The sequence below is a fragment of the Lepisma saccharinum genome, chromosome 7, assembly GCF_977018435.1.
Source record: "Lepisma saccharinum chromosome 7, izLepSacc3.1, whole genome shotgun sequence".
NCBI lineage: Eukaryota > Metazoa > Arthropoda > Insecta > Zygentoma > Lepismatidae > Lepisma > Lepisma saccharinum.
This window is the reverse complement of record NC_139235.1, coordinates 91,301,033-91,317,031: the sequence shown is the minus strand read 5'-3', so window position 1 is coordinate 91,317,031 and position 15,999 is coordinate 91,301,033. Positions and strand designations below refer to the sequence as shown.

The window sequence follows — 15,999 nt, the reverse complement described above, 5'->3', positions numbered from 1 at the left end:
GCAGGTAAAAGTGACTGCAGCGCTCTTCAGCGAAGAAAGGCGTTTTCTCGTAACCAGATACGCGTCCAGTCGACTTCCTCTCGAGCTGACGTTCGAATCAGGACTTCAACTATACTCTGAATGCCATTATGGGTAGGAACACCACGTTGCTTGAACCGAGAAACATCGCATTCGGGAAGCAGCATTACTTGGCCGTCTCTCTCTCTCCTTGCCTTTCCCGGACATCAGCCAATGCCTTCTTACAACCCAAGGCCCATGCAGAGACTGTTTACATGCAACGTCATCTCTGGTAGGTCATGAGGTCACACCGCGATTGCAAACGCTGATGTTGCAACACCTGCCATATTCACCAGCGACGGATCCAGAAGATGCAGTTGGGAGGGACGAATTTCCGTCGGGTACCTCACATCACCAAGAATGAATTCTAACCAACATTTGCACTGTTTTATGTAAACAATATACAGGGCTAGCATAAATGATTCATTCGTTTTGAAAAGGCTATATTTTCAAAAGTATCACACATACACACATGAAAGATATATGAAAAGAACCACAAACTCACCAAGTTTATACACCCTCTACAAATGTTCGATATGTGCCACTTTGGTTACACGACACATGTCCAGACGATACTCGAGCTCATTCCATACATTTTGTAGCATAGTCCTGTCAATGATCTGCACTGCAGCACTGATGCGTTCTTTGAGCTCGACTAAGGATTGCGGTAGTGTGTGTACGTAAACAAGGTCCTTAACGTACACCCACAGGAAGAAGTCGCAGGGCGTTAAATCAGGAGATCTGGGAGGCCAGAGGATCAAAGCTAGGTCATCCTCACAAATACGCCCAATCCAGCGATGCGGAAGTTCATCGTTTAGGTAGTCACGAACTGGGATGTTCCAATGAGGGGGTGCCCCGTTTTGTTGGAAGACAAAATCCCTGAAGTCAGCACTGAGTTGCGGGAACAACCACAACTGCAACATATCCAGGTAACATTTACCGGTCACAGTTTGCTCAGCGAAGAAAAACAGCCCATACATCTTTGTTTGTGACACTGCACAGAAAACATTCACCTTTGGCGTATCTCTTTCAACTGTCACGACTGCACGTGGATTTTCCGTGCCCCAGAATCGCACATTGTTTACGTACCCTCACTACCGCAATCCTTAGTCGAGCTCAAAGAACGCATCAGTGCTGCAGTGCAGATCATTGACAGGACTATGCTACAAAATGTATGGAGTGAGCTCGAGTATCGTCTGGACGTGTGCCGTGTAACCAAAGGGGCACATATCGAACATTTGTAGAGGTGTATAAACTTGGTGAGTTTGTGGTTCTTTTCATATATCCTTCATGTGTGTACGTGTAATACTTTTGAAAATATAGCCTTTTCAAAACGAATGAATCATTTATGCTAGCCCTGTATAGTACTATAACCAGGAAGGTTTATAGAAAATTTTCAATGGCAACTTCTACCATCGCCGTACAGTTCCGCGACACACACAACGCCTTGCAGGGAAGCCAGTATTTCAGGATCTAGGTGTCTAATTTTTATTGCCGGTGAGTGTAACTACTATTTCGTGCGCTTCGTAGTGAGAAGGAAAAGAAACTTCTGTAATAATGTAGAAGAGGATGGAATACATTACTTTCCTTCTAACCTCGGCTGAAACCTTACTCTCTACATAAATACTTGTGGCGTATGTTTCGGACACAACGCAGTTATTTCTTTTGAGACTTAAGGTCCTTCCACTTCCACATCTCGACAACAATAGAACCCTGAGAGAGGGAGGATTCGATCACTTCCTCCATTGTGGGAGCACTTGTTTCCCAATCGATTAAGTAACACCATTGTGGTCTGCACAAAGGAGGGGACAATGCCACTTCTTCCCATGCTAGGCAGCATATATCCACGGCTTTCTCTGTCCTCCCCATTCGAACATCAACTCTGCTTATCGCTTCACGTGCTTCAGAACTTCCGTTACTCCGCTGTACAGTTATTTTCAGAAGGATAAAAGGAACGCTTCCTGCCTGCGTCTTTGCTTCCTGTTTTTACAAATGCGTACCTCTCATCGTGCAGCACCATGGGAAATTCAGTCCAAGAGTCGTTCATTTATGGTGAATTATGTGCTTCTAGACCAAAGTGGTAAAACAAACATGTGGCAATGGCCGAAACCAGTAAAAATAAGAATAAAATGAATTATTATACATTAGCTATATGTTAGCATCATCATTTGATGCATTGGGCATAGGCGTGCGTAACTTGGCGGGAGCAATGGAAAACACTTGCCCCTCCCTCCCTCCAAAATGTTCAGATTTCTTTACATTTACCTCTTGAGACCTGAGGTGGAAAGCAATAAGTATTATTTGTGATTTCGCAAATACCACAGTTATTTAGCAAATAATCCTTAGTTTATTGGGATGGGAAACTTTTCGATCCTGCTCCCTCAAAATTAAGCCCCAATTTATACCCTGGCCCCGCTATCTTCCAGCCCCCATTCACAGCGCAGAAGGGTTATTTTGACAAAATCCTATTTTCTTGCTGGCTGCTTCGGGGAGGAAGGGTTGCCGCTTGTTGACCGACCTTCTGGAGCATTGAAATCAATCTTCGTGTGGTGGTTATACGATACAGAATAGGTTTATGTTACCACGAAACGGTCATAAACATCTAGAAAACGGCGAAGACAAACGACATGAAGATTCACTTGAATGCTCTAGAAGGAATTCTACACAGATGCAGGTTAGCAGAATTTGGAATATCATGGTGGTTTTTCGAAGCACAGGCCAAAGTACAGTGGCGTCTTAATCAGGTGATTCAGAAACCAGAGCGTGAACTATATTCTTAACACTAATAGTTCGGGAGGAAAATAAGAGATTTAATTTTGCAAACAGGCCACCTTTGGTGAATGCACTTATCCAGCACCCCTTTCGTCTCTGACAACAGCTCTGGATTTCTCAACGTACAAGGACATTGCATAAGACCGTTTTCTCTCTCCTCACGTCCGAGGAAAGGCGCCGAATGAACGATATGCCAAGCCCTGGCACGCGGTGAAAAGAAATGGATCACGATTCCTTCTGGTTCGGAAAACTAGACTGGGTGTGTGTGAGAAACCTCGGGGATTTCACTTTCTGTGAAGATGGTAAGACAACCATCCACCTCTCCGTTCAGCGTGTCCCTACCGAAATTCCCGAAAAAAAAGAAAGAAAAAAAACTCTCTCTTGTGGCTACTTGCTTGTTACAAATATACAAGCGTGGTGATCCCAACAAAATGTACACTTTTTCAAGAACTACCACAGACGGCACTTCACACAAAACACGGACCGATCCTGCCAGGTGTTTATCCAGAATTTTACATCTGGAGGGCGTAAGTTCGTATTTAGGGGGTGTAAGGGTATATTTAGAGCCAAAATAAACTTAAATTGTGCTATGTGAAAAATTTTGCGGGGGCGTTGAGAATATTTGGGAGGAGGAGTATGTGGATTAAATCACTGGATCCCGCATAAAACGTATGAAGTGCAAAGAGAAATAAATATGCTGATCGCACTCTCCATTATATATTTATTTATAATTTTGAAAGTGGAGACGAGATCATACCTGCTGTCAAGGGTCTCATCTAATTCAAGAACTTAGTAAATTACAATTAGTAATTAATTTTGCAACTCTAAGCAGAAGACATGCAAAGTCTCGTTTCAGTACAGTCCTCTATTAACTAACTGGTTGTTTATTGTACATAGACTTGTGTTTTGTGTCATGAGTTATGAGTGAACTGGGAATTTGTATGCACACGTATGTTTTTAACGAAAATACATATTTAAAAAGTAATTGCACATAAGTACATAAGTGTTAACGTTGTGTTAACCATATGTTTCTAACGTATTTTGATGTCACGTGAAGTTGATAGCAAGATGGTCACATCCTAACAAGTTTTCTCACTTTTCTGTATCGTGTATGGGGAGTTTGATTCGTGTTTCCCTGTTCGTATATGTTTGAGATGGGTGTATCCACACTGATTAATCACTTACAGAATATAAAACTAGTGAATTCGGATAAAGGTATCCGATGGAATAAGAGTGAATTTAGTGAAAATTAAAAGCAAACTGCTCATCTAAATCAGACATCTTATGGAGTAGGTGTCAAAGCAGATAAATAGATTGGAATATTTATGTACAACACGATGGTGACATTTGTTTCATTTGGAATGTATGTGGTTTGGATAAAATTCAATATATGAATTCTGGAATACATTATAGAAACTAGGGATGGATGGAGTTACCATATGCGAAGTAGAACGTAGCCAAACAAAGAAAATTCATGAACAAAGGATGCTTGCAGCAAATACGAAACTGTTGTGCTTGATTTGCTATAACACAAAAGGATAAGGTCTGAAGTGAGTGGGTGCAAAATTAAGGTTAAGAAGGTGCAGGGGGATAGGTGTAGTGATGTAAGCATATTAGAAAGCAAGATGCAACATCAGTGAACAGAATTGTAGCAATGCATACAAACAGAGGGACCAAGGTTGACATGGAAGGTGGAGATAAGACGAAGGATGCACAATGAATGGGGTGAGAAAGAAGTTTAGAAAAGGAGTAGATGGAGAACTTTGTCTAGACGTATATGGCTTTATTTTCGACAAATGCGGTTTAATTATTTGCTTTGTAGGTCAGAAGGTTACTTCAAGTACAAAAAAAGAGTGAAAAGCCGACGAGTCCACGAGATTAACTTGGAATAAAATTTCAATGCCAATGAAGCATTCAGGATTAGCTACAAACCAAATGATGTAGCACATTTCTGTCGGCGAAACTGGAGCTCGATTCGAGCATTTTCACCTGACGAGTTCGGGCATTCAATCTCAAAAGAAGAAATGACTTTTCTAACCTCATTAGTAAATCTCCACAACGCCCCGTTTGACCTAATTGGAACAGCTATATTGTGTTTACATCAATATAAACGTCCATCTGAAGAGCTTTAGTTTTAACGGCGTCCACTCCTTTGTACAAAGAAGAACCGATCGAATGGCGAGATGTGTGTTACGCCCACAAAAAACTCATTACCGACGTGTTGCGCCGTGAACAACCCGACTTTCCTATCGCTCTGAATACATTATTCACCTTGTGACATTGACATCTTCTTTCTAGGTTTGCTACTTGCAGGGTAGTTTTCCATGTACCACTATCGGTATCTTAAGACCTGCTAGAATGTGGACATCCTGACAAATATTAGTTCAGTGTAGCATAAACTGTACAGATTCGTCGTGTGTGGGTTAATGTTAGATTGCAGAACCAGTTAAATACTGATTGACTTACGTTACTCTTCGGCACATACAAGCCGTAGAAATTGCAGAGAAAAAAATGCAGGCCCAATCAGGGCTGCCTGCCTCCGTAGCTTATGCCAGAGACCTTGATTCTGGCCCTGGTCGAACCTATTTTTTGATGAAATTTCTACTGGAGGGGTGTAAGGGGTGAACCTTTCTCAAGACTCCCAAATGTCAAGCTCCCATCCATGTAGTACACCCTGTACTGCATGTTGCAGGCAAACAAAGCTCTGGCGTCTGAACTTACAGCCAGCATAAACCTCTGTGGGGCAGAAAAGCGAAGTAAAACAAAGCAAACCAAACAAAAATCTACACTCTTGAAACAATTGCGACTGAATTGCCACCAAAAGTGGTGTTCACAGAACACTCCTTTTGCGGTTAACGCAGAATTGGTGTTATTTAACACCATATTTGTTGTCCTGTTACACCACTTGACATCGCACCACTCCAAGTATGAATGCCTCTTAACACCCGATTAGGTGTAGTGCAACACCAATTACGGTGTTACACCACTTTTGGTGGCAACTCGGTTGCATATTTTCTTAAGAGTGTACAGATTGGCTTACAGGTCCAAAAGAAAGAAGAAACTGAAGCAAGTGGGCTAGTGAAAAATGGGAATAAAAACTTTAGAATAACGTTAACTCGAGATCTCATCACAATTATTCAACTAGTACGGTAACAAAAAAATATTACTTTCGATTTCCATATAATACACATTAGTTCAGAGAAATACGTGGCGTATCCGAAAGGTATCTAAATTTAAGGGCAAGTCGCTTTGGTATTTATCTTATTTTACGTCGCTTTTTGCCACTTTTGGATAATTGCAACAATAAGATAATTATAATTCGAAGAAATTGATGAAGGGACGGTGACAAATGATTATCCACGCTCAGGCCACCAATGTGGGCTCTACGGAGAAGTAAAATGCCCAAATTTCTTCAGAAGACATATTATCTCCCGCTACGTCACGAGTGCATGCGGGGCCTCCCCCATGGCGCAGTGGTAGCGTCATTGCCTTGTAATCAAGGGGTCCCGGGTTCGATACCCGGTGGAGGCACAAGTGGTTCGGATTCCACTTTAAACTGTAGGTCCAGTCCCCATTAGCCTTACTGTGCATAAAGTGGACTTAAAACAGCAACTCAAACCATTCAAACCAAACGAGTGCATGCAACATACTGTTACGTCATTCTGTTCGTTTGAAACAGGTTTTTACTTAGTGCCCTAAAAAGAAAGCCATTACGCACCTAGTGCTGAGAGAATAAATCAAATATCTTTATTACTTGGGGAAAATGCGCACTACGTTATTATTACAACGACGCCATCCTTCAATAACAAATAATGTAATTTTGCTTCATTATTTTGCATGACTTTCAACTTAATTCCACACATTAAAATAACAATGAAGAGTGTTTCAGAATGAAGTAAATACAAGAATATTTGCATTTAAAAAATGGAATACGGAAATCAAGTGCGGAACGTTTGAGATGTACGCAGTGCTTTCATTTGACTAAATACTGAATATTAAAAGTGACTTAATATACAAAACAAGAGAAATTTACAATTAACATACTGTAGTTTTAAAGACCAAGATTTTCAAACAGAAATTGAAAATAATTTATGTTATGCGGAAGTTCATAAACATTTTACACAACACCCAAACATAAGCACGTGTATGGCGATATAGGCATCGGTGCACGTGTAAATGAATAAACATTTTGCCTGATGGACCAATTCCTTTAGCTTTTCAAGTAGAGGCTTGCACATCATTGAGTGACTGGGATGAACCGATGACTTGTATTAAAGCAATCCTGCTTGTTTCTTTTCCACTTCAATACGTTAGCAGCGATCTTTGAGGATGAATTATTATTATCGTTGTAATTTTAAATTTACATCACTGCAGTTGTACGCTGATCGCTACGACAGAGAGGGAAGATTATTACACGAGGGACGATGACAAAGAAACATTTATGTCAAAGTCTGGACTCACACACGCGATCTTCGGGGGCGATTTCGACCATAGAGGTGGCTGCAATGGTGAAGATGAATGATTGATGAAATAGATCCACAGATTCGAACCTAGAATCCTTGGTATAGTAGCGCGATAATATAACCATTACCACTCGCATACCTTCATATTTATAAGAGAAGATTATCAGGATGGCTATTCCATGATCAGGATAATATTTAATAAAAATAATAATTTGTATCAACATTTTTACTAAATATTTATGAATAGCATTTATGCATCCTCCCCCACAGACATAACGAAAATTAATAATTAACCAAAATGACAATTGAACAATTCCCCCATTGGACGCCTAAAAACAAATTTTTCCCCTTACTTCTAAAATAAAGAAAATAAGTAATCACCTCACTTGGACTTCGACTGCTGGACGGCATGGGTTCGAGTCCGCCTGGGTTCATTCTCTAGGTTCTCGGCCTGTGTATACGACCGTTGTGAAGAAAATGGGGAGCTACGAGTGAGTAGCATAATCCGGTCTCGGAAATCTCCTATAACGGCTTAGGGTTCGACGTGCTGACCCCACGTCACGCCATTACTGGTTGAAGATCTCCACACCTCTACGTAGAATGGTGTGAGGGAGACTGGCAGTCGGGAGATAGGCCAAGGCCCTTACAGGGCTGTCGAGCCACGGATTATTATTATAATAACTGTAAAAATACCTCCCAAAAAGTGCAAAAGTATATTTTGGTCATTTTTTTACGTCGGTGAACAAAATTCACACGTCTAATTTTCAGAATTCAAGGAATTTCCGGTCGGTAGACATTCTGAACATAAGAAACACATTTTGTTGCTTGGCAGGTATAATTAATTGGAAAACTGCATCATAAAGCTCACAAACGACGAGCCCAGAAATATCCACTTGTTTTTTCCATTTTCCACATTAAACCTCTCTTGCCTATCTTGGTCCACTCACGCTCAAGCCTCGTTGGCGTGTGCTATCTACAGTTTACCACTGAGCACGTTGTTTTGCATACCATCGTGGGCATGGGAACATCGGTGCACCAGCTTATCTTACGGTGCTTTTACGTTGGGCAATCTAGGCCGTGTGACTAGTGCCTTTCGACTGGTGTAGTAGACGCATGCGTGCCAAAGGTAAGTGGAGTTTCAAAACTCCCTCTGCCTCGACTTTGTTGGTTTTATAGCCTTCGCCAGGCACGTAGCGGGGGGAGGGGTAAGGGGCTTAAATAATCTAATTTACATAGTGTATACTGGTAATTAATTTTACTTCCTTAGCAGGATTAAACAATCAAAAAAAGATTAGTGCATAATAGAGCAGCCAAAGTTATATTTTTATATTCCATCATTTAATCCAAAGAGGGGTGTAAGGGGTGCTCCTTCCACGTAGTGCACCCAATAGTCAACCTCACTTCCACGTAGTACACCCAGACTAACGATGCTCTGGCGACTGGCCCCATGGCCAGTATAATTCTGTGTCGTTTTGTTTTGTCCTTATTTGTGCTGAGCGCCCTTTTTAGCCTCAGCTTCTAACCAAGGATGGACATTTCAGTTTTCAGACACGCTTTTATTTTTGTTATGATTAGGGGCTGGACCCCGTATAGTGTGACGGGTGCAAAATGGCCTCAGTGCTGACGCACCCAAAAAAATTTAATTCAAATTCAAAATTTAGTCCAAAGAATAAATAGATCCACAGCTCTCAAAATGTGTAATTTTCTTTGCGAGAGGTCACACAATATAAACTTTATGAGTAAAATTTGGCCCTAAATTTCGAAGCCCTTTCCTCTTTTAACGGAATGTGTAAAAGTTAATAACAATACAATAACTATGATTCTCAGTACACTAATTGTACAAACTGTATGAAAATAATGGACAACAGTTGTGTTAGATACTCACTGTTACGGTGAATTGAGTAGCAAAGTCTTTCAATTTATATAACAACAATAACAATAAATTTGGATTAAAATTGGTTTATTTTTAAATAACTTATAAGAGTTATTATTGTAAAATGACAACAATGGTCAATATGATTTTTTTTCACAAGAAAACTAAATGGTGGGTTTGGTGTATTTTTTACCCTGAATTCAAATATGTAATTAGAATTTTTCCATCAGGCACAGTTTTTCTGTGACAGTTACTATTTGAAATCGAATTGCAGTGTTCTTTATGGCCTGCCATCTGATGCTTTAACCCTTATATGTAGCGTTTCATTTCAAGATGTGTAAGTGTTGTGTTAAGGCTGACATCAGAAAGTCAAGTCTGAGTAAGTTTATGCGTGTTCTGACGTGTTCAGTAGTAGAGAAGGAAGGGGAAGTGGAGAATTCGCCGCCGACCAAGCAGGTAACACATCGCCTAGCAGTGGTGCTCAAGATTTAAAAATGTGTCAAATACCCCCTTAGTGAATCCTAAAAAAATGTATTTACCTCCATTGCAAATCAAACCGGGAATCATGAAAAATTTTCTGAAAGCAATGAATAAAAGCTCTACTATATTTATGGATTTGAAATCTACATTTTCCAATGTCATCAGTGATGCGAAACTGAAAGAAGGTATTTTTATTGGGCCACAAATAAGATCACTAAAGAACATTTTTTTTAGATACTTTTAAATCCACTGGGAAAAGCATTCTCGTAGTCATCCAAATATGTTGCATTTCTTTTGGAAATCATAAAGCAGAAAACTTTCGTGATATAGTGAATGTACTTGTGAATTCATACAAAGCTATTGGATGCAACAGGTCTTTAAACTCTCATTTCTTAAGACTCCCTCCCAGAAAATCTTCGGGCTGTCAGCGATGAGCAAGGTGAGCTTTTCCAACAGCACATTTCTGTAATGGAAAAAAGGTACCGAAGCAAATGGAGTCCCTGTATGCTGGCTCACTACTGCTAGACCATGAAGAGAGACATCCCGAATGTAAAATATGCCCGCAAATCATTATCTTGAATGTTTTAGGTAGCCAGAATAACATACGTTAAGTGCCGATTTCATAAACCTTTATACGTCTGTTACACAAAAACCCTGCCTGATGGAAAAAAGCTAAAAATCTATTCGCATTCAGCATTAAAAATACTTCTACATTCAATTAATTTTGTTCTTGTGAAAGAAAAAAGTTAATTTTTGTAGACCAGTGTTATTATTGTCTTTATTATTTATACTAATCAAGTTTTATCATTGGCCTGCCCCCTCTACAAATATTTCTGGCGACGCCTGTGCTCATAAGGCGCCCGCCCGAAATAAAATCCTGGCTACCGGCCTAGTCTTGGCGATATACAGGGTGGTCATAAAGCTGGAAGCAATGGGAGGATTGATATATTTAACATAAAATGTTCTCCAGTCTCAACACACTACCACAAACGCTTCATCAACTTTTCTTCAATACTGTTCAAAATGTGTGGATCAATAACAGCTGTTGCAGTTGTTATCGTTTCCCGGATATGGTCCAGATCCAGAATTTCCACAGCAAACACCTCATATTTCAAAATTCTCCACATGGCAAAGTCCATGAGGGTTGAGGCCAGGTGACCACGGTGCTCATTCTTCTGTATCAGTGAATATACACTTGCTTAGAGCTCCTGGCATTGCGTTTGATCTTCGTCATGATTTATCCAGGAGATTGAAAAGTCACGTAAAACAGCTGAAGTAGAAGTGGGAGGGTGACCACATAGTCTGCAACCAACGCTGGATTGGGAGAAGGGGATGTGTGTGTGTGTAAAAGAAAAGGTGCCTTTACATCTTGCAGCTACAAAATAAACAACTGTGCTTCAAGCTCCGGCAACCTCAACTAACGTGCGACACCAGAGGGGCCAAATGTCGAGAAATCACTCTGACCCAGATTTCGTGCACGAAAAGCGCTTTTTCATTCTCCCAGCTCTCAGCGTACGCAACATAGAATAAAATGCACAGAAGGGAAGAACACATGGCGTTGAGTAACGGAGGGTCTGCGCGCTGCTCTCTGAACCGTTGATTACGAGAGTATAACCTCGGGAGAAGGGGAAGAAAAAATCCGGCATGAGGAACTCGCACGAGCTTCCTGGTCAATCAGCAGACTTTCACCGCTGCGCAACAATCATATCATTAAATGTTATCGCGCTGCATTGGAAATTACTCGGATCCTATTATGATTATTATATGTTTCCCAATAAATCAACCTTTATTGTTAGTGTTTCTTTTTTATATGCTTTAAGGTTCAATTTACGTTTAGATAGGTTAACTGGCTGATCATAAACTTCACTTCAGATATTTAGGGCCGACCTTAATGTAAAGTTGAAGTCTTGATTCGAAAGCCCGTTCGGTATCTTAGACATAACTCGAGAGGAAGCCGACCTGGCGCGTATTTGATTTCGAGCCAGCACCTGCTTTTCTGAGAAGCGCTGTTGTCAGTTTTACCTGCAGTGTTGAGACATCCAACACGAACTGCGACGATGTTACACTCACAAGGTCTCCACATTGTATTAAAAAAAATAGCAGAACACAATAACACAACTTAGCAGAGATAACCGCAACCTCACGTTATGAAATCTCCGAAGAAACATGAGTTGGCAACATCTCATTTACTCCATGTGGACTTGACAAGTACTGTCGGTTCCCAAAACGGACGCTATTGGTGAGAACCGTTTGGGGGGAGGATATACTGGCCTCCACGTGCACTTGACATATGATTGTCAGAGGGAAACTGATCTTTTGGAACTTTATTTGAAGTAAAGTGGCGTTCGCGAATCAGTCCTTCAACTACACCAGTCTTCGGCAAAATTAACCTATGATTTTCTCGGACAGGAATCGACATCAGGACATCCAGTCGGCCTTAATTTGAAGACTACAAGAAAGATTTAAAACTATAAGTATAAAGTTGGAGCTACGTTTTCAGCACTGACCGGATAATCATTATATTCTCTGTTCTGAAGACACCGAAATGTCAACCTCTCTGACGTATCACACCCTGGACGGCACTTTTCAGACTAACGAGGCTCTGGCGTCTGGACTCAAAGCCAGTATAATCCCCATGTGTGGCTTGTGTTGTGTCCTATGTGATTATCCTTTCGTCACTTTCATCTTATCACCTTTCACCTTCATTTCGCGATTACCCAAAAGTCGGAGAAAAGCAAGATAAAATAAAATCAATCAATATCCTACCCATTTTGCCGGAAGAAATCACCCGATTCTTTCAGGCATCTGAACATTTTCCTAGCATATTAAGTAAGTGATACTGTTCCAACTGTGTGCGGCATACAAATGAATAACTACTGAACATAAATTAACAACAATGAAATATGTTTTATTTACGTTGCTCTTCCACCGAATTATTTTAAGACTACGATGAAGATGGGTGGACATTTGATGAATGAACAAGAACAAAGATTGATTGATTTGCTTCATTTTACTTCGCTTCTTGTGCCACTTTTGGCTACTTTGCGAAGATAGGGATGAGTGATGGTATGATGAAATTCATGAATGGACACTCACAAACATCCATGCCCAGGCCAGGATTCGAACCCGGGAACCTCTGGCGTCGTAGCGCGATGGTGAACAAGAAGAATTAAAACTAATGTCTTGACAGGGACTCAAACGCAGAATTTTCACAGTATAGCGGAAGTATTGACGTGAGATTTGAAGTGCAAAGTGTTCAGTTTGCAATTTCGCGAAAAGTAGCAATGTCAGGTCTAGCTGGCAGCAATTGGTAGTGCAACCGCAGTGCCAAACTTTACACCAAGTCCACTTTGTCAGATCGAATAAGCGGGACTAAACCCACAATTTCATAAAGTGGGATCAGAACCACTGACGGTTGCAGACACTTCTGGGTTGTGACAACCCCACCGATTTTGATCATTAATGTCTATGACTGTACGTCCAAATGGGTCCGCTACCGGGAAGAACCACCACGGACGCGGTTTTCGTTACTGTGCGAGTCAAAACGAAAATTCCATTGCCATTACAAGTCACGAGTTGACAACAGGCAGCTACCGATCATCTGAATACAACTTTCTGAACGCGAGATTCTGAAATTCGAAGACCACCAGAAATAGCTTGCTTTCGCATGTCAAGCATGGAAATGAAAGACACCGTACAGAGAAAGTTGCAAGATCATGAGTACGCTTTTTCTTTTCTTTAAGAAAAAATGTTAACAAAACACACACACGTTCCTCGTTCGATTACAAAGAGCAAGGGAAGTCACGAAAAAAATATATTTTCGTCACGATTTCCTGCCAAGCATAATAACCGGAAGTTTGCTCACCGCAGACAAACACTACTTGAATCGTAAGAGCATGCCTTTATGCTCTGGGTACTCGACTACCGCCTGGTGATACACCTCCGCAGACCTTCTCTTCAGTCTTTCCTTTTATTGAAAAGAAAACCCTTTCCCTCACCACGACCATGTCAGACTTAGGTTTGGTGTTTCTTTTACTATTATTTACACTACTTCTAAAAGATGAAAAGGATTTACGGCCCACCAAGGCACAATCATTCTAAATTCGAGAATGAGGAAAGTAAGAAAACGTTTTCAACCGTTCCTTCTTCTATTCTCAAAACTGTCCCGTGTGCTTTCGCAGGCTTTTACTATGATATGAAACTATTTGTCTCGAAAACACGGAAGTTCGCAATATTTGATTGGTTGATTGATTTAGTTTATTTTACTTCGCGTTTTGTGCCTCTTGACTAATTTGCGAAGATGGGGATGAGTGATGAAATTGATGAATGGACATTCACAAACAACCAAGCCCGAGCGGGATTCGAACCCGAGACCCTTGGCGTCGCAGCGCGATGTGCTAACCACTCGGTCACAGGGTCCAGCTCAATATTTGATTGATTGATTTCATTGAGTTGGTGCTTTAAGTCCACTTTATGCACAGTAGGATAATCGGGACTGATCCTACAGTTTAAAGTGGGATCCGAACCAGTATGTACCTCCACCGGGTAGCGAACGGAAGTTCGCAATGTACAGAGTGTTCGAGACAGTGATGAATTCAGGGAGTGGCCCCTAAAAAGACCCAGACCCCGCAAATGTCTATAACTTGGCAGAGCATTCGAACAATAGCTAAGAAATTGTTCACTTTGACTTGCTTTCATTCACTTTAACGTAGAACGTACTTTTTCTGTTCTTTTCTGATTCGGTCCTCTTTATAATTGCAAGTCAAAACAATGAACGATTTTAAATTGTCGTCCGTTTTGATAACTGCTAAATTAAGAAATTCGATGGATCAGGATACGGTTCAAGCTTTTGTGAAAGTGTCAAGTGTAGGGGACGAGGAACCCACAGAAAGTTTCACAGATATGCTGTAGAAACCTTAGACGTCTTAGTTTGCTGTAAATGTAAATTATTGCATGCTATATTATTATTTTATTGATCCTAATAATATTCTTAAAATGATAGTTAATGAAACCTAATTAAATTTAATTTAATTTTTATCAGAAGTAAGGGGTAATTTGCTTTATTGGTATTATAGTTTGATGTCTGTGACATTTCCCCCCGGAGGAAAGTAGCATATGACCGTACCGCTAGATATTACGTAGTACACATTACCCCTAGATATATGACAAATTAATATATTTATCTACTTAAATTGTAACAACAATAAGAATTATGATGATTCAGGCCATGTCTGCACACTTAAAATTTCTATTAATATTAACCACCTAAAGTCATGAACGTCCCAGGTAGATGTAATCAACAAGTTCAATTAGTTCACTACCAATTGTCATGTGAATGCGAATGTAAAACTTGAAAATTAAAGAATACCGGACAATTTTCAACACAGTCGCAACATGACATATGCAAGTGGATACGGGAACTTCTCGGACATACTGTACAAAGTTCAAAACCACGAAGAATGCCACTTACCTCCGAGTTGACTTGGCGCTATCTTCTTCATCGACAGACCCACCGGCGCCGGAATCCTAAAAAGAAACAAAAACAAAGATGAGAATAACGCAATTCTAAACAACAAACCTTCAGAACATGTAATTTATTTTACAATTTGACTATTGTACGCAATTAAATTTCGGTTATACCATAGTATACATGAAGAAAGCCGTACCTTAACCAATATGATTCTTGTTTACTGATAAATAATGTTTCATCTACACTTGTTAGTTATAGCAGTCTGCCTATTGATTTAAAAAACGGGACCTAATAGTTTTTGTATTATTTAAATATTAATGTTTTATCATACATCGAGATAGATAATACTTATAAATTAGAGCTGCGTACACCGCAAAATATATTTTCTGAAACTGAATCATTAAAATTGCATTAATTAGGGCAACCATAATGGCTGTTAATACTTTAAAAACGGTTGTCATTTTTATGGATAATAGCGGAAATTGACGGTTTTGGACCGTAATTTTCCGGCAAACTTTTTACAAAGAAGCTACGCATATTGTGGGGTGTGTGTAACAATATGCAAGTGGGCATAATGCAACAATTCGCTAATGAAATCACACACACATTACAATATTCACTGAATACCATCAAGTTTCCCAACAAGAATTCTGTAAACTCTTCTCTCCTCTCCCATTCGTGCCACATGGTCTGCCCATCTAAATCTTCTTGATTTAATTGATCTATTGATGTGTAAATTAATAATATACATGCTTTTCCCCCTTGATAAGATCATTACCTACACACACACACCGTGATTATTCGTCCCAGTAAAACTGCTGGTAAATTGACGCTTCACTTCAGCTGATTGACCCACGTGCGTGCTATTACGTCAACGGTTTTGG

The 15,999-nt window shown here is 40.2% G+C and overlaps 1 protein-coding gene across 3 annotated transcripts in view; it reads right to left on the bottom strand.

The window, feature by feature from the left end:
• ssh (Protein phosphatase Slingshot) overlaps positions 1-15,999 on the bottom strand; it is a 239,497-nt gene that overhangs the window by 135,546 nt on the left and 87,952 nt on the right. For all 3 annotated transcript variants that reach the window (XM_083125602.1, XM_083125601.1, XM_083125599.1), the window contains exon 2: positions 15,116-15,171. In XM_083125602.1, coding sequence (XP_082981728.1) covers positions 15,116-15,171 — 56 coding nt within the window. The remainder of the gene's footprint in view (positions 1-15,115; positions 15,172-15,999) is intronic.